General features: G+C 43.5%; 1 protein-coding gene across 1 annotated transcript; it reads right to left on the bottom strand.

The window, feature by feature from the left end:
* Nucleotides 1-13,172: 13,172 nt before the first annotated feature.
* On the bottom strand, nucleotides 13,173-20,884 carry LOC126262456 (ejaculatory bulb-specific protein 3-like). Its single transcript, XM_049959111.1, has 2 exons — nucleotides 20,689-20,884; nucleotides 13,173-13,521 (listed from the first exon to the last, which is right to left on the bottom strand). Exons 1-2 carry the CDS (start codon nucleotides 20,882-20,884, stop codon nucleotides 13,331-13,333), a joined length of 387 nt encoding a protein of 128 aa, XP_049815068.1. The 3' UTR covers nucleotides 13,173-13,330.
* Between the last annotated feature and the right edge of the window lie 803 nt (nucleotides 20,885-21,687).

Below are 21,687 nucleotides of genomic sequence, written 5' to 3'. Positions count from 1 at the left end.
CTGTAGTCGAGGAGTAATGTTGTTAACAGCACTGTAAAGCATGTCCGGAGTTATGGGAGACATTGGCGTCGGATGTTGTCTTTCGGCATCCCTAGAGATGTCGGTCGATCACGATACACTTGCGACTTCAGGTAACCCAAAAAGCCAATGATCGCACGGACTGAGGTCTGGGGACCTGTGAGGCCAAGCATGACGAAAGTGGCGGCTGAGCACACTATCATCACCAAACGACGCGCGCAAGAGATCTTTCACGCGTCTAGCAATATGGGGTGGAGCGCCATCCTGCATAAACATCGTACGTTCCAGCAGGTGTTTATCAGCCAGGCTGGGAATGATACGATTCTGTAACATATCGGCGTACCTCTCACCCGTCACGGTAGCAGTTACAAAACCAGAATCACGCATTTCCTCGAAGAAAAAAAGGCCCGATAACGGTAGATGTGGTAAATCCAACCCATACCGTGACTTTCTCGTCGTGCAATGCAGTTTCCACGACAGTTCTAGGATTTTCGGTAGCCCAAATTCTGCTGTTGTGGGCGTTGACAGACCCTCAGAGCATGAAATAAGCTTCGTCGGCCCATAACACGTTAGTCAACCAATCGTCATCTTCCGCCATCTTTTGAAACGCCCACACCGCAAATGTCCTCGGCTTTACTAAATCGCCAGGTAACAGTTCATGATGCCGATGGATTTTATACGGATAGCATCGGAGGGTACGCCTAAGTGCCAACCAAACTGTAGTGTATGGAATGCCGGTGCAACGTGCGACTTCACGAGCGCTGATTTCCCCGTGCAAAGACGAACCCGCTACAGTCTCCATTTCTTCCTGAACTGTCTCAGCAGCATTACGCCTTGTGCTCCGTCGGCCACTATGGGGTCTATCGTCTAAACAACCCGTGGCTTCGAACTTCGAAATCATTCTCGCCACAGCTGCATTTGTCAACGGACCTTTATCTGTTCGAATCCCCTTCCTATGGCGATAGGATCGTAGCGCTGAACTAGCACATTCCCCATTCTGATAATACAGCTTCACTAAAAGCGCCTTTTCAAGTAACGTCAACATGCTGCGACTGCTGCTGCATCTGATTCTCTCTCTTTTTTTTTTCTTTATTGTTGTTTTAAAACCTGTACAACAGGCAGGCTGGCAGCAGCATTCTACGCTGCTCTTCAGCCGTAGAATAGACAATGATAAAAAATATAAAAGGAATACACAGAAGTTACATAATGGAGGGTAATAGTAGACACATAAATACAAAACCACAGAGCCGTTCACACTCGATGATAATCCACACTACAAACTGTTGACACGACGCACAAACACTGAAGATGTCGATGACACATGTGAACGATGGAGTGTGACGGTGAACATTAAACACAAAAACACGACGGCACACAGGAGAAACGGATGGCGATGATCTCTGGCGCGCGAATGTCCACGTAATGTGTGCGAGTCCGGGGACCTGCCAAGAGGGGAAGAAGGGTGAGGGGGAGGGAGAGCAAAGATGCCAATGGCAGAGGAGATGGGAGGAGGAGTAGAGGGGCAGGGGTAGGGGAAGCCCAGGGGAGGAGTGGGGAGAAACGGAGGAGGGAGGGAGGGGGAGAGAAAGGGAGGGTGCCCAAAGGAACGAACACAGGAAGAGGGAGGGAGGATCAAAGTTGGTAGGAGGGGTAGATGGAGGGGAGGAGATCATCATCAGAGAGGGGGAGCTGGCGGAAGCCACCTTGGGAGAGGGTAAGGAGGGTGGAGAGATGGAGACCGGGTGGGACGTGGGAATACAGGTGCGGCAGCAGGTGGGGGTGGGAGAGGATGGGTGAGACAAGCAGGTGAGGAGGATCGAGTTTACGGGAGGTGTAGAGGATCCGTATCCATCCGAGGAAAAGGAGGAGGTGGGGGAACGGAATTAGGTCGTACAGGATCCGCGTGGGGGAGAGGAGACAGATGCGATATGCAAGGTGGAGAGCATGGCGTTCAAGGATCTGAAGGGATTTGTAAAAGGTAGGGGGGCGAAGATCCAGGCCAGATGGGCTTAACAGAGGATAGGGCGGATGAGGGATTTATCGGTGTGGAGGATGGTGAAGGGTTCCAGACCCCACGTACGGCCGGAAAGGAGCTTGAGGAGACGGAGTCGCGAGCATGCCTTGGCTTGGATTGTCCGGAGATGGGGGGTCCAGGAGAGGCGACGGTCGAGGGTGATGCCAAGGTACTTAAGGGTGGGGGTGAGGGCGATAGGACGGCCATAGATGGTTAGATAGAAATCGAGGAGGCGGAAGGAAGGGGTGGTTTTGCCTACAATGATCTCCTGGGTTTTGGAGGGATTGACCTTAAGCAACCACTGGTTGCACCAAGCGGTGAACCGGTCAAGATGGGATTGGAGAAGGTGTTGGGAACGCTACAGGGTGGGGGCAAGGGCAAGGAAGGCGGTGTCATCGGCAAACTGGAGAAGGTGGACGGGGGGTGACGGCGGCGGCATGTCCGCCGTATACAAAAGGTACAGAAGGGAGGAGAGAACGGAACCCTGGGGCACACCGGCGGAGGGAAAAAAGGTGTAGGAATCCGTGTTATGGATGGTGACGTAGGAAGGACGGTGGGAGAGAAAGGAGCCGATCAGACGGACGTAGTTAATGGGAAGGGCGTAGGATTGGAGCTTGAAGAGGAGACCAGAATGCCAATTGCGGTCATAGGCTCGTTCGAGGTCCAGGGGGAGGAAGATTGCGAAGCGACTGGAATTAAGCTGTTCGGAAAGGAGATGAGTGAGGTGAAGGAGAAGGTCATCGGAAGAGAAGGATGGCCGAAAGCCACACTGGGTAATGGGAAGGAGGCGGTGCTGGTGGAGATGCTGGTGGATGCGTCGGGTGAGGATGGATTCCAGGACCTTGCTGAAGACCGAGGTAAGGCTGATGGGACGGTAGGAGGAGACGGCGGACGGTGGTTTATCGGGTTTAAGGAACATCAGGATATGGGAGGTTTTCCACAGGTCAGGGTAGTAGCCGGTGGACAGGACTACATTGTAGAGCCTGGCCACGGTTGAGAGGAAAGAGACAGGAGCTTCACGAAGGTGGCGGTAGGTGACACGATCGTGACCAGGAGCGGTGTTGCGTTTTGTGCGTAGTGTAGCAATGAGATCCTGTGTAGTGAGTGGGGCATTGAGTTCCATGTGTGCAATGTTGTCCAAGTACTGGAAACCAGGTGCGAGGGGAGGGACAGAGGTGTCAGTTCGATCGCTGATATCCGGGAAGAGGAAGTAATCGAACTGGGGATCGTCGGGGATGGAAAAGACATCGGCAAAGTGATTGGCCTTACTAAGGGTGTCAGGGAAGGGGTGATCTGATTCTCTCTCTCATTACAGCTCCTTTTATACACGATTGTCATGCACAGTCTCTGACGTTTTGCTGTCCAGAACCATCTGTCGGACATTTTGTGAACTTTGTTTTTTCTGTTCTAATAAAACCCCATGTCATTCCAAGCATGTGTGTCAACTTTTACCTCTCTATCTACATTATTCCGTGGTTTATTAAATTTTCAAATTTATACTGACTTTTTGATCACCCGGTACATTGATCAGCCAGAACATTTTGACCACCTACGTAATATCCGGTTAACAGCGGCGACGCGTCGTGGCATGGAAGCAATGAGGCCTTGAGGCTGAAGGGAGTTGGCGCCACATCTGCACACAGAAGTCACCTAATTCCAGTAACTTCGAGGGAGGGCGGCGATAAGCTTTCACGCCTGTTCAATCACATTCCAGTTGTGTTCCATCTGGTACAGATGTGGCGTGTTTAGCGGCCAGCAAATTAATTGGAACTCCCCACTGTGTTCCTCAAACCACTCCGTCATACTCCTGGCCTTGTGAAATGGCACACTGTGTTGTTGAAAAATGCGACTGCCGTCGGGAAACATAATCGTCATGAAGGGGTTTACGTGGTCTGTAACCAGTGTACGATATTTCTTGGCCGTCGTGGTGCATTGCACGAGCTTCACTGCACCCTTGAATGTCCACGTGAAAGTTCCCCAGACCATAACGGAGCCGCGGCCAGCTTGTCTCCGACTTCTGTACAGGTGTTAAGGTGCTGTTCCCCTGGAAGACGACGAATTCATGCCTTCCCATCTGCATTATGAAGAAGGTATTGGGATTCAACATATCCTGCAACGCTCTCCCACTGAGCCAACGTCCAGCGCCGATGGCAACTGTCATTTCAGTCGTCGTTGCCGACGTGGGGTTGTTAACATTGGCATATGCATGGGTCGTCGGTTGTGGAGGCCCATCGTACGGAAAATATTCGGTGCTCTGCGTGTTCAGACACGCTTGTGCTCTGCCCAGCATTAATGTATGGTGTTAGTTTAGACACAGTTCGCCGCCTGACCTGTTTTACCAGCCTACTGCGTCCAGTATCTGTAATGAGGGGTGGCCCCCAACCCCATGACGTCTGGACGTGTTTCCACTTCGCGACGTGTTGAAGACACTCACCGCATCACTCCTCGAACACCCGACAAGTCATGCAGTTTCCCAAATGCTCGTGCCGAGCCTCCGGGCTATCAAAATCTACCTTCAATCAAGCTTCCCTATTCTGCGCACGGACAGATACTAAGTACACCAAGCGTGTGCCTCAGTAACACTCATTCCTCGCCAGGTGACGCTGCAGTCGCCTGGACAGTAAGTCGGTAGTCATAATGTTCTGGATGTTCAGTGTACAGAGTGTTTTGAGTGAGTGCATAATATGAACCAAGTCCGGCAACGTTACAGTTGTTTGAAAACATATCTGATATTTAGGTTTGCAACAGGCAGTCACGGGCGGGAGGGGAGGGGGCGGAGAGGGGAGCAGGGTGCGTACGGAAATTGATATCATCTGACATCCATCCTACCTGTCTCACCTGGTCCGAGCCTCATTCAGGTGTCTGTGGGTTTTACAGATAATATGGAGTGTTGGAGATAGTATGGACGTAGTTGTCATCCACAACATACAGACTTGCTGCGAGCAACAACCACTGCATGCGCAGTTGCTAGTGTATTCGTTGACACGTTCTCTTCAACATGATGCAATACGGCCTCTTCCAGTTCGGGTGTGTGGCATCTCCTTGGAATACACAGTCATGCCGGCTGACGGTGAAGTTACACCTCTCTCGAAAGCGTTGCGTATTTGTGGTGGAAGGGTATACGATGGACTCGAACGTTGTGCATAACGATTTTGATAAAGGCGACGTGCAACTCTTCCATTTCTGTGAGCTTCGTTATACAGAAGCATCACGCCAATTTATTCCTGAAACTTGTAATCAAACATGTTGCTAAAACACTCACAGACTAGGGAAGTACTCTCTAACTAGATCAGAAAGATAAGGCAGACATCAAATGACATCAGCCAATCCGACATAAGCAGCCCTCATCATGACTATCCTGTTGCAAACCTACCTAGTAAACATGTTTTCGAATGGTTATAACACGGAAAGGTACGTTTTCGGACATGAGTTCCTATTCAAAATATTATGCGCTCACTTCTCTCTGGAAGTTCTATACGTTTGTAACAGTAATTTCCAAACATCTTGTATGTTTTGGACTTGCTGTTGTCAAGGAGCTCGTATAAGATTCGATTATTGACAACATCAAGTAATCAAATAGGTTAGTGTAGAAACAGAAGAACAACTTCAAACAACCGAGATCGCTATTGTACAACCTTTACTGTGATGATCGATTGTAGCGAACTACGTTACCATTATCAGATCTGTAAAGCATAGATCAAAGTATTGAAGCACATTGGGATGAGATGGAAAGGAGCATAATAAAATTTTCCATAAACATGGACTATACTATGGAATATAATATACCCTCTGCAATACATTCCACTGAATTTGGACCATACGCATATTATACTCCATGAACATGAGATCTGTGCTAGCGTACGACTTCGCCAGCACACCGGTCGGCACTAGGAAACATTGTATAGCAATCGCTGAACCAAGTGCTCCTATGACAAGAGAAGGCCAACACTGGCCACTGCCACTGACCGAACTGGCTCAATCTCTCAACCTCAGCACCTCACCACGTCGCATCGGGGCTCATTTCTCATTGCACCTCAATACGTCGCAGTGTGCTCTAGTCTTCCACAGTGATAGTCGTCGCCTCGTGCCTTAGCTAACTGTGATGGAACGTTAGCCATTGTATGTAGTTGTGATATGGACACGGACCATGGACAAGATTTGAGAATTAGTACATGTTATTTGATTGATGTTAATCACGGAACTTCTAATGGACATCATTGGAGTTACGTGCTCCATTGGTTCCTGTAATAAAGTGTATTTTGACCACGTGTGCACTTTTGTGTTATAGTGAGAGGAAACCGGCCACCCATCTACCATATCACCCTTTCCTCATCCGTCCGGGAACCACAAAACATTACAATAAAGCATAGTCAGAAAAATAATAACAGTATTTCAGCAAGTCAAGCATAAAATAACTATTACATAAAACAATGTACATATTGCACATATTATACAAGCTCATGTTCGTACTTTAACCGAATGAAGACTGAGATTCTCAAGTAAATATCATAGATGTTACAACCAGCCACCAGGTGGCATTTTGGTAGTACTTACAAACAAAAATAAGTCATCCCATATAAAGGCAAACCAACAATCCAAAAATGTTACACTGCAGACATAACTTACATAATCCAATCAGAGTACGTTTCTCATTTTTGTTATAATAATTTTATATTAATTTACCTAAAATTTAAAACCACCTTAAAATGCATAACAGGAAGCACTGTACCTTCAATACATCGCTTAATACACAAGTAACGAAGCCAGTCATATGACACGTTCGTATTATAAAAACATACAATAAAAATAAATTTATCGTAATATGCGGGCAGCATAAAGCGTCTACAACCATACACCATTGTTCGGTATCTCGGTTTAAATAAGTAAACATGAAGGAACTGCACAGGGAACATCAAGCGTTCCACTCACAACCACCACAAACTCGTCATTACAAGTATAGCAACAATACAATGAAATCACTTAGCTGGCTTTATGAAAATCACAATATTTACGCTGTCAGCATGATGTTCGATGTTTTAGGTACCGTACTATCATGGTACTCGAGGTCTTGGTGTGAAAGACACGGATGACAAGACCGCAAGAACAAATAGTGTAATCCTGAAACTTGCTACATAATACATAGAAATAAACTTGCTGTACCATATAATCAATGAGTCTACTCATAAAAGCCATGAACGTGTCGTTAGAGTCATAACACCTACACGTATAAGAGCATGTAGCTTGCTACCCATAATTGACACTATATTAAACTACCGACTTGTAGCTCGAGATTGAGGTACTAGAACAGTGCTCAAGGTAGGGATGCACTGTAGATCAGAGCTGCGTTTCCGTTTTGGCACAGGTAAGCCGTATCATTCCTGGAGGCCAGGTTCAGACATTCTTTGCGATAAGGAACAATAAGCGTTTATTAATTTTCTACAGATTCCGATATCTTTAAGCTACAGTATACATTTATCTTTATCTCACATGTCAGTCAATTACAGTTGTTAGGCGAAACGTAGTACTGTACAGAGTACTATGTTTAGAAAATATTGTGTTGTACTCTATAGCAACAGAACTCGTGGTTTAGTTGTAGCGTCTTTGTTTAGCAATCGAAACGTTATCGGCCCTCAGTTCGAAACTAATCACTGCTTAAATTTTGATTAATAGTCAACATTGGAGGCCGAAGTCTACCGACGTAAGAAGTCACCGCATACAGCTACCGGCCTTGTCAAAGAAGGCGGATTACAGGGCACTCTCTAGTCCTTGGGGTGGGAAACTGCCCCTAAAGGTGGAAGAATCAGTAATGATCATCGGAATGAGGAAGGCAATGGAAACCACTGCAATAAAGACACATAACGAGTATCCACAGGTCATGTGGCCTGTAATTGAAAAAGTGTCTTGATGGTCTCTCCATTGGCAAAAGATTCCGGAATAGCCCCGAGTTTGGGTCTCCGGAAGGGGCAGCCAAGGGGGAGGTGGTCATGAGAAAAATATTGGATAACCAACGGCAGGATAACGTTCTACGACTCGGCTCGTGGAATATCAGAAGATAATAGCGACGTTAGAGAAGTTGAAAACGCTCAAGCTAGATATAGTAGAGGTCGGTGAAGTGAAGTAGAAATAAGAAAATAAGACAAGGACTTCTGGTCAGATGATTGCAGGGTAATATCAACAGGATTTCTGGCCAGACGAGTACAGAATAATATCAACAGCTGCATAAAATGGTATAGATGGAGTAGGATTCGTTATGAGTGTGAAGATGGGGCAGAGAGTGTGCTACTGTGAACAGTTCAGTGACGGGTTTTTTTCTTATCAGAATCGATAGAAAATCAACACCGACAACGATAGTTCAGGTATACATGCCGACATCGCAAGCTGAAGATGTAGAGGTAGAGAAAGTATATGAGGATATTGAAAGAATAATACAGAACATAAAGGAAAACGAGAATCTAATAATCATGGGGGACTGAAATGCAGATGTAGGACAAAGAATAGATGAAAAGCTTACAGGAGAATATGGACTTGGGACACGGAATGTGAGAGGGGAAAGACTAATTGAGTTCTGTAATAAATTTCAGCTATTAATAGCAAATGCATGTTCAAGAATCACAAGAGGAGAAGATACACTTGGAAAAGCCCGAGTGATGCAGGAAGATACCATTTAGGTTACGTCACGGTCAGACAGAGATTCCAAAATCAGATAGTGGATTGTATGGCGTACCCAGAAGCACATACAGACTCAGATTACGAGGTAGCGGTGATGAAGAGTAGGCTGAAGTTCAAGAGATTAGTTAGGACGACTCAATAGACAAAGAAGGAATGTACGGAAGCACTAAGGGATGACAAGATACAACAATAAGGAATAGCTCAGTAGGCAGTACGCAGTAGGCAGTTGAAGAGGAATGGACATCTCCAAAAAGGGAAATCACAGATGTTGCAAAGGAAAACACAGGTACAAAGAAGGTAACTGCGAAGAAACCTTGGGTAACACAAGAAATACTTCAGTTGATCGATGAAGGAACGAGGTACAAAAATGTTGAGGGAAATTCAGGAATACAGAAATACAAGTCTCTAAGGAGTGAAATGAATAGGAAGTGCAGAGAAGCTAACACGAAATAGCTGCATGAGAAATCTGAAGAAATCGAAAAAGAAATGATTGTCGAAAGGACCGACTTAGCATATAGGAAAGTTAAAACAACCTTTGGTGAAATTAAAAGCGAGGGTTGTAACATTAAGAGTGAACTGAAATTCAACTGTTAAATTCAGAGAGAGGGAATTGAAAAGTTGGTACAACGCTACGACAGATGTCTAAGTCTGAGCGGTGACTGTGTAGAGAAGTAGCTGGAAGGTGTAGCTAACCGTTACAAATGAAACAGTTTTCATTTTCACTGTGGTTTGAATTTCGCGACCTATCGTTCCTTACTTTCCGAATAGCCCTCGTAGATGAAGGTAAGGAATTTTTGTATCTAGGCAGTAAAACAACCAATGACGGACAGACCCAGAGGGACATCAAAAGCAGACATGCAGTGCAAAAAGAATATTTCTCTTCAAGAGAAGTCTATTAGTATCAATCATAGACCTTAAACTGCGGAATAAATTTATGAGAATACACGTTTGGAGCACAGAATTGTGAGGTAGTGAAACATGGACTGTGGGAAAACTGAAACAGAAGAGAATCGAAGCGTTTGAGATGGGGAACTGCAGACGAATTTTGAGAATTAGGTTGGACTGATAATGTAAGGAATGAGGAGGTTCCGTGCAGAATCAGAGAGGAAAGGAATGTGTGGAAAAAACTGACAAGGAGAAGGGACAGGATGATAGGACATGCGTTAAGAAATCAGGGAATGACTTCTATTATACTACAGGAAGCCGTAGAGGGCAAAAACTGTAGAGGAATACAGAGATTGGAACACATCCAGCAAATAATTGAGGACGTAGGTTGCAAGTGCTACATAAAAGAAAGGTTCAGGAGTGGAATTAAAATACAAGGTGAAAGGATATCAATGATACGATTCGCTGATGACATTGCTATCCTGAGTGAACGTGAAGAAGAATTAAATGATCTGCTGAACGGAATGAACAGTCTAATAAGTACACAGCATGGTTTGAGAGTAAATCGGAGAAAGACGAAGGTAATGAGAAGTAGTAGAAATGAGAACAGCGAGAAACTTAACATCAGGATTGATGGTCACGAAGTCAATGAAGTTAAGGAATTCTGCTACCTAGGCAGTAAAATAACCAATGACGGACGGAGCAAGGAGGACATCAAAAGCAGACTCGCTATGGCAAAAAAGGTATTTCTGGCCAAGAGAAGTCTACTAATATCAAATACCGGCCTTAATTTGAGGAGGAAATTTCTGAGGATGTACGTGTGGAGTACAGCATTGTATGGTAGTGAAACATGGACTGTGGGAAAACCGGAACAGAAGAGAATCGAAGCATTTGAGATATGGTGCTATAGGCGAATGTTGAAAATTAGGTGGACTGATAAGGTAAGGAATGAGGAGGTTCTATGCAGAATCGTAGAGGAAAGGAATATGTGGAAAACACTGATAAGGAGAAGGGACAGGATGATAGGACATCTGCTAAGACATGAGGGAATGACTTCCATGGTACTAGAGAGAGCTGTAGAGGGCAAAAACTGTAGAGGATGACAGAGATTGGAATACGTCAAGCAAATAATTGAGGACGTAGGTTTCAAGTTTGCAGGTGCTACTCTGAGATGAAGAGGTTAGCACAGGAAAGGAATTCGTGGCGGGCCGCATCAAACCAGTCAGTAGACTGATGACCAAAAAAAAAACCTAACTGACCTAATGACATCACACAACGCCCAGTCATCACGAGGCAGAGAAAATCCCTGACCCGCCGGGAATCGAACCCGGGAACCTCTGGTTATCAATTGCACAATTTTATATGGGTTAGCTCTGCAAGTTGTGACTATTAGACAGTCCACCATGTGGTTGCTGTCCTCTTCGAGAGTAAAAAGGAACGATAATAGACATTCACCATACACTGGATGAAGCAATCGAATGAATCATGGAACTTGATCTAGAGAAGAATGTTGGAGCTTGGAATTGTAGACAAAATCTGTAACTATTTAAGTCGTGGCGAGCTGGTGCCAGTCTTATTTTGTTCATGTATCGTTGAGATCGATTGTTGTGAGGTAAGCTAAATTTGCATTTCGCGTGTCTTATCTTGCGACTTCGCAGGCGAAGAGAGTGGGTTGTTAGCCTTCGACGGGAACCCTCGAGATCACGTGTCATTCGCGGGGGAGCCGATTGTCAACGGCTGCCGAACGAGTGTGATGACTGTTACACGTTGTGGTGTGAAATTGGTTGGGCGTTTAGCTAACATGGGCAGCTTGGGGATACAAGCTCTGTGACCTTGCTGGGAACAAAATTTGAAGGAAGCGGTGAAGCTGTGGAACCCGCTCCCTCGTATTGTGTACCTGATACGGAGTAAGTCGTCATAATTGTTTGTTCACCGACGCACTCAGAGATTTTAAACTTCATTGTTATTAAGAGAGACATTCTTGGTCCAGTTAAATGGTGGCCGTTACTTGAAAATTTTCTCAAAAGTATTTTTGTGTCTCTTGCAATCAAAAGATTTTATGTTGCTGTTTCTAAAGCCTGCACTCTATTAATACAGTTGTCCATGTGCAAGTGAGTCAAAGGTGCTGCCCAGTGTTTCTATGTTTCAGAGTTATTGAAATGTCTTTGTGATTCGGATTGAAACTTCTAACTGTGCCAGCGTCTTGGCGGGGAGTGAAATGTCATCCGATTTCTGGGCCTGGCAGTGTTTAAGAATCTGGCCACTATCGGAGTTGCTCACATACCCCCTTCCAAAGTTTAGTATTTATCTTCCCTCCGTCAAGACGGGTTAAGCTGGTAGATACATATTTTGTATGTAACCTGTTTGTATATGAACTTGTTTTACTTAAATGTTACGGACTAGCAACTGGCTAAACCTTAAACTGCATAGCATCCGCTGAGTTCCTTGTGCAGCTTTTTCTAGTAATTTTTTATTAACACGTCTGAGTACGTAAACTTTTTTTAGATCAGTGTCTCTGTTGTAGTTTTTCTAATTAAGTGATTCTGTCATGTTATGTAATTGCATCTTAGTTTGGCACTAGTGCTCAGGTGTTATTAAGTCACCCTTTACCTGTAATTGTTTCATTATATATATTTTGAGGGAAGTCCTATATGGGAGTTTCAAGTTCTCAAGTTTGTCAGTAACCCCCTTTTCTTAATTTGGAATTGTTTGTTAGAGTACTGAGTACGTTGGGTTTCTAATTGTATTTGCAAAGTTTTTTTGTAATTGTCAAGTTTCTACAATAATGATCGAAGCAGATAGAATGAACAAAAATTTGTGCTGCAGATGGGACTTGAACCCGTGTCTTCTTGCTTGTTAGGCAGTAATGTCAACCACTACACCACCGTAGTAAGATAGTCAATACTGCTGCTCGAACTACCTAAGCTGAGTGCCCTCCCCAACACAAAATTCAATTCATTTTCCCTTACATATTGTCACTACTGCCAGGGCTCTCCGACATTGGCAATTTTTTGTTAAAAAAAACTTTGTTAGAGTACTGAGTACGTAGGGTTTCTAATTGTATATGCAAAGTTTTATCTAGTGGCTCGTCCACAATTTATAATTCTCAAATTATGTTTTTATAGGAGTAATACCAATAAGGTGTCTTAATTATAAAGTGTGACTACCAACCATGATTCCATCCGGCTTCCTCTTTGATGGTATTTGAGATGTACTGGGCAAATGTGGTATGACTAAGGAATCACGTATCGCTATTCTCCCTGTCGATTTTTTATTACTAATAGAGATGAAAGTGTAACAATACCTGGAACTCACTACATGGTAGCTAATTTTCCAAAGGTTTCATGGCTGTCGTCGTTGAAGGTAAACTCTGCTAATTTGGTGGGCAGCGTACTGATCAAAGTTTTTTCTTATACAAGAAATAATATGTGAAAAATTGAAAGATTTTTCCTTCTCCTCACGTGGCTCATTTTTCCTCTTTTTTATCCGCTTTGCTGTCATTGGGAGAGTACAATATGAGGAACGAAATACATTTTGTCGTAAGGGATGAAGACTCACTTTCAGAATTTCAAAAAGCAGTGCCTTACTATATTTTTTATTAAGTGAAGACCAGATACAGCTAGTACAAATATTTTAACATTTTGTTGCACTGTTCAAATGTTACAACTTCTCATGAATCACCAAGATGGGTGGTGTAGAATGAGGGTACTTGTCACATCTATAAGCATCAGTGTTTTACAGTGCTTATTGGTGGAGCTCCTTCTCCCTGTCCTCGTACTTCTTGCTGTAGGTGCCGTCGGGGTCGTACTTGGCCTTGAGCTGCGCCCAGATGTCGGGCTTATGGTTGATGAGGTGCTTCAGCACTTTCCTGGTGCCCTCCTTCTGCTTCTCGTTGCACTTCGCGCATTCGCTGCTTAAAGCGTCGGGGATGATTCCTGCAAGGAACGAAACAGTCCCTTTAGCTTCATTACATTACAAGTTTACTGAAAGAGAAATTGTTTCAGTTGTCTGTTTAATGGACGACAGTTCGTAGAATTTTATGGAACACGCATTCACAACTTGCTGAAATCTATAAACGAATGTTATTTGTCATTTCTCCCACAATTTCTCTTTTGGTTGTTTGCCCTGTGTAAAATTAAGAACAGAATGAATTTTCTTACTCACTGTAGAGTACACGTTCTGTTGATTGTATGTGACCTCAATAGAAGCCTTTTATTGAATAACTTTTTTTTAAACTTATTCTGATATCTTCCTTGTTTCGACCATTCCGTGTAATCTTACCTCCAAAGTAGAAGTCTCTCACTTCCTCCATTACTGAGCCATACACAAGGTTAAACGCGTCGTTATTCCCCTTCGGTTATCCTTTGCTTTGTTTCTCCTTACGCCATAGGTCTTTTTTTATTTATTTGTTTTTTATCGGCGTCTGCGAGCCTTCACGTTGACATCAGCTACCCATGTGCTTTTACCCCTTTCTCGAAATTTTGTTTCACTTGCTTGTTTCGTCAGATTGCAGATATAGCAACGTAAAATGATGTAGCGATCAGTTTGTAAATAAAGGGAGGGAGCCGTTAACAACCCGGAATAGCCGTAAAGTGATGTTCGTGCTGCATAATTGGCAGCATACTGACCGCAGGAGCCTAAGTTCCACCACCACTCTGACACACACTCTTAACTTGTCGCAGACAGTCATACAGGGACTACTTTGGAGTGCTAATATATTCTCTCTTAAATGATTGTCACGATTCCAAAGATTTACTAGAAGCGAAAATCATGTTATTTATCGGAAAAAGGAACTAGAAGCTTTTTGTTAGCAGTCTTATATATTCTGCCTACGACACCAAGATTAACTGGTAGAGAGAATATAGACTACACTGAGAATTTCTTCAAAAAAAATTTTTTAAACATGGAATACACTTCTTCCTGTACCACAGCCAAGATCTAACCCGGAATTTCCCTCAATGCATTTAATAAAATCTCGTCAATGGAAAATGGATTTAGCGTTTGACCATGTGTGCTCATTATTTCACATAAAACAGGACGAGCCGTAAGACTGAGGCACAGATCCACCTTTATTTCTTTTGGGGTAGCCTTGAACCCTTTTCTTGTTCTCATAGGTAAACGTACTGACCTTTTTCAAAATAAGTAATTTGCTTTCCCTTTACACCCGTTGTAATGAATCTGCTATATGCGTTTTTCCCTTACCCTTTAAAGTATTAATAATAGCTAAACACAGTTACAGAATATAATCCAAAATTGTCTTACATAATTATAAATTCGGAATACTTCTGAAATTTCCTTCGATGTAACTGAAAAGTACTGGAAGTGATTCATACGTCTTCCCCTTGCAACATTGGAACAGAAATTGAAATATATTACTCCTAGGCAATATACACCCATTTAAAGCGCTCCCATAGAGAAATTTGGCCAAATTAAAACCACTGCATCACTGAAAATAATAAAATTAATGCCTCTGATTGTCCACCAAAGTTGTTTGGTTCGTTTCGCACCCAATATTTAAAGATTCATCTGACTTCCTTAGATATTTTGAATGCATGAAAAATCGATAGCGGCGCCTAAAGTAGACGAATGGAGGAATCGACGAAATATTCGCAAAATACAGTCATTTAAACGGATGGAGAATAATAAACAAATTCACTAGGAAACCAAGACAACTGTAATTTATCAAAGGCAGTACCAAACGTTAGGTCAGTTCCAATGAATCACATTCTTATTGAAGACCAGAGTAACGTAGTGACACAGGAGAAAGCAGAGTAGTCACGAGCAGAATTTATAATTCAGGGGGAAAGAGGCAAAGGTTCGTCTGAAATTGTCAACAGAGAAATATCCCAAGATAAAGGATTAGATCCTTAGTGAAATGTACTAAAATCTGTATGTGCTTACTTTTCTTGTATTAAATATCTTTTATTTTTTATTCTTCCCCTTAACTTGCTGACTCAATCTGATCCTAACCCACTTCACAATGTACAGGAGCGTCAAATGGGTGACTTATCAGCTTGACCTCTACCTTCTTTTTTCATATATGATAATGAGAAGCAGCAGAGATGAATTTTGTGATAAACTTACATCAGAATTGGGGAACAACAAGTAAAGAAAGTGGAGGAATTCTGCTACCTTGGAAGGAAAAGAGCACATGGCACAAGAGTCAAGGAGGTCATAAAAAGCAAACAAACAGAGGCAGTAAGGGCACTCTCGTCCAAAAGACTACTGTTATCAAACGTTGTCCTTAATTTGAGGAAGAAATTTCTAAGACTGTGCGTTTGGAGAGCAGCATTGCATGGTTGTGAGGCATGGGCTGTGGAAAAACTGGAAAAGAAGACAATCGAAGCGTTTGAGATGTGGTCATAAAGATGGAGGCTGAACATTAGATGGACTGATAAGGAATGAGGAGAGGAACAAGTGGAAAAAAAAGACAAGGATTATAGAAAATTTGTTAAGACATCAAGGAATACCTTCTATGCTACATTATGAAACTGAAAATGGTAAAAGCTGGAAGAAGGAAGGAAGATTAGCGTCTAACGTTCCGTCAACAGCACCGTTATTAGTGGCGGAGCACAAGATCGAATTACAGAGGGATGGCGAGGAAATCGGTCGAGCCTTGTACAAAGGAAACATGCCGGCATTTGCCTGGAGTGATTTCGGGGAATTGTGGGCAACCTAAATCTGGATGTCTGGACGCGGATTTGAGCACCCAAATGCGAGTCCAATGTGCTAACCACTGCGCCACATCGCTCGGTGCTTATAACTGGAGGGGGGGGGGGGGGGGGGCGGGGGGCAGGAGGAGGACAGAAACTGGAATGTACCTAACATACAAGTGGATACATAGGATAAAAACGTTAGCACGGGACTGAAATTCATCATTGATGGCCCGGTAAAAACTTCGTCTACTTAAATTATGGGCCCACAGCGGCCTATGAAAGTGGCAGGAGAGGGAAGGGAGAGGGAGCACCCTTATCTTTTGGCGACCCTCCTTCTTCGCTTTGAAGGACATAATATGACATGGCGTTAGTTAGCAATGTGGCTATTTTATGTTAATTGCAAATTTAGTTCAATTGGTGATACTTGATACAATAACATCATCCGTGTCATGAGTTCTGTTTAGAAGTACCTACATTATAGCTGCCACTTCATTCCTTACCGCTAAAAGTTTGAAGAAAGTCAAAGAAGAAAATTAACATGAGTACGCGTGAGAAGGTCTGTCAACTGCAATCAAACCACCTCACAGCTTGACTTTGTAAGAGACACATAAATTATGTGAACACCAGGACTGACAGCAAAGATACATTTAAGGGTCTCGGAAGCAGGCTGCAACTAAACTGTCTTTATAGTTCATGATCGTGATATTCAACTATTTAATGGAAAATACATAGAAACATATCCAGCGAATTCCTTCACACTACCAACATAAACGATCTCAATAAATGAATCCGCACAGCCCTACGTAATGCGGCCATTGACCGCTAGGTGTCACGAGAAGCGAACCCGCCAATATGAAAAGGAGGGGGTGAATACTGTCTAGTCAGTAGAGAAGCAGTAAAAGCAGGATGGATCGGTCAAGAAAACTCAGTAACCTCGAACGTGAATTAGTCATTGGATGTCACCTGACAACACCATCGGGTTTATTTGAATCCTTCTGAAGCTGCCCGAGTCGACTGTTGGTGATGTGATTGTGAACTGGAAAAGCGAAAGAACAACCACAACCAGACCAACCACAACTCGACCAAGACAGCCAGACCTCATGTACTGACGGACAGGGACTGCCGAACACTGACGATTGCAGTTGTAAGAACCGCATGAAATCAGCGAAAGGAATCATTCGTGAGTCTCCAAGTTCTACAGCAGTTCAGCTAGCACGATTACTGGGCGTAGGGAGGTAAAAAGAAAGCTCTATAATGATCGAGTATGTGCCCACAAGGCACAAAAAATGGTTCAAATGGCTCTGAGCACTATGGGACTTAACTTCTGAGTTCATCAGTCCCCTAGAACTTAGAATTACTTAAACCTAACTAACCTAAGGACATCACTCACATCCATGCCCGAGGCCACAAGCCACACATTTCTGTTGTTAATGCTAAGCGATGTTTGAGACAGTGAACAGTGGATGACTGGAAACGATGAATCACGCTGTGGCAATCCGACGGGAGGAATTCGATTTGGCGAATTTATGCTTCCTACACCACCAATAACCATTCTTATATTAACAGCAGAAGAATAAGCACTTAGAGACTTTAAATCAGCTTGCCAAAATCAAATGAATCTAGCAATAACTCAACCTTATCAACCTAAAGTTAATCGAAAATAATTAAATGTCAAACCCAAATAACCTGGAGAAGGTTTTCTGTCATCACGTGTAGTCCCAACAGTTAAGCGCAGGGGATGTCGTATTACACCATGGGTGTATTCTTCGCGGTTTGGTTGTTGTCCTCTTCTTGCATTTAAGAATAAATGCGGAAGCGTATGAACACGTTTTACACATTGTGTACTACATACAGTAAAGGAACAATTCGGAGAATTGACAATGCACCTTGTCTTCTAGCAACATCTGCGAGGCAATAGTTTGCGGACAGTGACATACCTGACATAGACTGGCCTGCTCAAAATCTCGAACTGGATCCAGTGTAACACCTTTGTAATGGGTTAACACGAAGTCTTCGCTCCAGACCCTGAACTTTTCTCTTTTTGGGCCTTGAGGAAGAATGGACTGTCACTCCTCCACAGGCATTCAGCTGCCTCATTGAAAGTGTCCACAAAGTGGTGCAAGCAGTCACAAAGTCAAGGTTTCGTCTCATCCCATACTAATGTCGGCCAGTAGGTGTCCTGACATTTTTCATCAGATAGTGAACAGGTTTGTTGTGTATTCATGAGGAAAAATAAATTACCACAAAGGAATTCATAATAAACGCACAAAAATGCATCGTTTAAGCTCTCATGGCGAAGCCTAAAGGTACCTACGACTTAATGTGTTAATGCTCTCAAGCATTTTTATTCCATCTCACCTGAAGCTGACTACGAAGTCTCGCTGTTAACAGTCTTTGAAGCCATGTAGCATTCTGATATGAAAGTAAACTTCCTACACTACGCACCCTTGTGATTCACAAACGAAACTCCGGGAAATAACACGATTTTGGCGTGAATGTACCGGAGCACAATATACGGCCTGTCGTCGTTAAGCGGATGCCCTTAATTTCCATTTTTGCATATTTAAATTTGCTTCATTCTTTATCCTAGTGTCGTAAATGATATTTAGCGTGATACATTAGCGGCGCTGGGCACACAACATTGCCACAAGCGGTCTAAAACTATACTCTGCACACTCTATTTTCTTAAAAGAAATAGGCAAGGTGCGCTGAAGGAACTTGTTCGATAATGACGATGGCTCGTGAAAATAGGTTTTATATGACATATGAGCATAGGTAACGCCAAATTCACTTCTATACAGTGCTCACAGGAGATATCCGTTTTAATAAGGTGCTTGTGTTAATGTCCTATTACGGTTCAATTTCGCGCTAAGTTTTCTGCAATCTGCGTCAAGCATGTCACTGGCCACATTTACACTGATCAGACGGAACATTTTGATCACTGACCTCACCTAGCGAGGAATGGCTGCTTGTCAGATACATGCACGGTGTACGTAGTATCAGTGAGTGTGCTGTTTGAGTCTAGAGTGGTGAAGGCGCGCGATCTGTCCGAATCTGACCAAGAGCAGAATGTGATGGCCCGAAGGCTGGAACCGAGCAATTCCAAAACTATACTTGTCGAGTGTTCGAGGAGTGCTGCGGTGAGTACCTTCAACACTCGACGAAACCAAACTGAAACCACGTCCAGACGTCGTGGGGTTGGGCGGCCACCCTTCATTACGGATGTCGGACCTCGTAGGCCGGGATGACCGGTCAGACAGGTCAGGCGCCGAACTGTGAAGTAGCTAGCATCAAACCTTAACACTGGACACAGTAAAAGTGTGTCTGAACACACAGTGCACCGATTATTCCTAACAAAGGGTATCCACAGCCGACGAACCATGCATGTGCCAATGTTAACACTACTACATTGGCATCTACGGCTGAAGAGGGTACGTGACCATTGCCACTGGACGTTGGTGCCGTAGCAGAGCCTTCTATGGTCTGCTGAACCCCGATACCTTCTTCATGACAATGGGAGGGCGCGAATCCGTCGTCTTCTAATGTCTCTTTCAGCGGTCTCTCCGCGATATTTTCAGAAATTTTATAAATTATATAACTCAGTACATATCTCGAAATATCTCTTCTTATCTTACCGATTATCAATGCAAAGTAGTTTCAAGCCCAATTATTCCTTGGAGCGTCCATTTACTCCATGGAATAGCTTCTCTGCTATCTATGTTTTCTCTTATGAAAAGAATGAAGGAATTCTTGCCGATTAGTCGTGAAAGAAGGGGGATATATATATATATGTATGTATTGTTGAGCTAGTCGCCATCTTGATGAGATTCTGCATGAGAAGGAATTTAATACATGAACTAAAAAAAAATTAAATTTGGCGACCGTGACAGGACATACATATATATATCCCCCTTCTTTCACGACTAATCGGCAAGAATTCCTTCATTCTTTTCATAAGAGAAAACATAGATAGCAGAGAAACTATTCCATGGAGTAAATGGACGCTCCAAGGAATAATTGGGCTTGAAACTACTTTGCATTGATAATCTACCTGTTACCAACTGTCCGTCTAAATTTGGGAGCCATATGTTTGTGACTATTACAGCGAAAAAAGTGGTCCAACTAAAACATTCATATTTCCTTACGTACTACACGAATATGTAATAATAATGGGGGTTCCTATTTTAAAAAAACGCAGTTGATATCCGTTTGACCTATGGCAGCGCCATCTAGCGGGCCAACCATAGCGTCGTCTGGTTTCCCCCTTCAAGCTAGACAAGTTTCGTGCTTTGTAGTTTTTCCGTTTGACGCTTATTTCGTGAGATATTTGGCCCGGTCATGATCAATGGACCACCCTGTAGAGGTGTAGGTACACGTAGGTGCGTGCAGCGTAGTTGCAACCAGTCACCTAACTGAATGTCAATGTGTTCACATAGCTACACTTACTCTTTAGCTCCTTGCCATCAGCAGTGCAGTTGGCGTCTCCATCCTCGAGCAAGCACTGCGCGTAGCTATTGAAGAGACGTTCGTTGCCGAGAATGCCGTCCAGGTTGACGTTGTCGTACTTGGTGGTGTATTTCTCTTCCGCGGCGGTGATGGCGACCACGGCCAGCGCCGAGACGAGCACTAGAGCGGCCTTCATGTCTGCGGTCAGAGTGCGCTACGCACCGCTCAGGCCTAAGTCGCTCCTATATACGTACATCCGTCCCCACTATGCCAGGCCTGTTTCCTTCCATCCAGGGACGCCTTTACACGTCACTCACTGCAACTGCGTGACTTTCCAGTCTTTTCCCCTATAACCACATTTCTATCACCGGAATTCCCATTGCGAAATCCAGTGTACACGAGAACTCGTAATCGCTATTGCCTTTCCTCCAAGCAAGATCAACTATCAAGTCAACCTTAGCGTATATTCGCAATCGACTACTGATCGCTGTAAATCTCCGTTACCTTCAAGCAAACGTTAATAAATTGACAGAGTCTCTCACTTCAAATGGTTTTACCCTGAACGGCGTCCATAAATCGACGGTTGAAACAGCTAATATGCTTCGATACCACATAAAAAAGATAAACAGAAATCATGCATATTGTAACGGAACCTATTAAAGGCTTTACTTTACCGAAGTATGCGATACCCTCCAAATGCCACCAGTTTAACGAGTATTTATGATTATAGAAAAGTTATTGTGTATGTTAACAATGATTGCATAACATGTCTCCATAAACAGTCAACCCATTAAATTATGCTGAATAACTGACCACACAAAAGTTAATATCACTTGATCACTGATACAGCAAATGTCATCATGTAAAAACACTTTGTTCGTCTTAAATAATTAATATGAAGTACGAAAAATAGTGGTCAACTTATGTATTGGGGACCTCCTTAAATAAAAATCACCCAGTGAAACCTATTTGTTCACTAGGACCGTTTTCACTCAGTAT

The sequence above is a fragment of the Schistocerca nitens genome, chromosome 6, assembly GCF_023898315.1.
Source record: "Schistocerca nitens isolate TAMUIC-IGC-003100 chromosome 6, iqSchNite1.1, whole genome shotgun sequence".
Classification (NCBI taxonomy): domain Eukaryota; kingdom Metazoa; phylum Arthropoda; class Insecta; order Orthoptera; family Acrididae; genus Schistocerca; species Schistocerca nitens.
This window is presented reverse-complemented; position numbering and strand designations above follow the sequence as displayed.

Bases quoted from the DNA above. Each gene is read 5' to 3' on its own strand.
- LOC126262456 (XM_049959111.1), bottom strand. From the start codon at position 20,884: ATGAAGGCCGCTCTAGTGCTCGTCTCGGCGCTGGCCGTGGTCGCCATC. The intron at 13,522-20,688 runs GTAAGTGTAGCT...CGTTCCTTGCAG, and splicing joins TGATGGCAAGGAGCTAAAGA to GAATCATCCCCGACGCTTTA.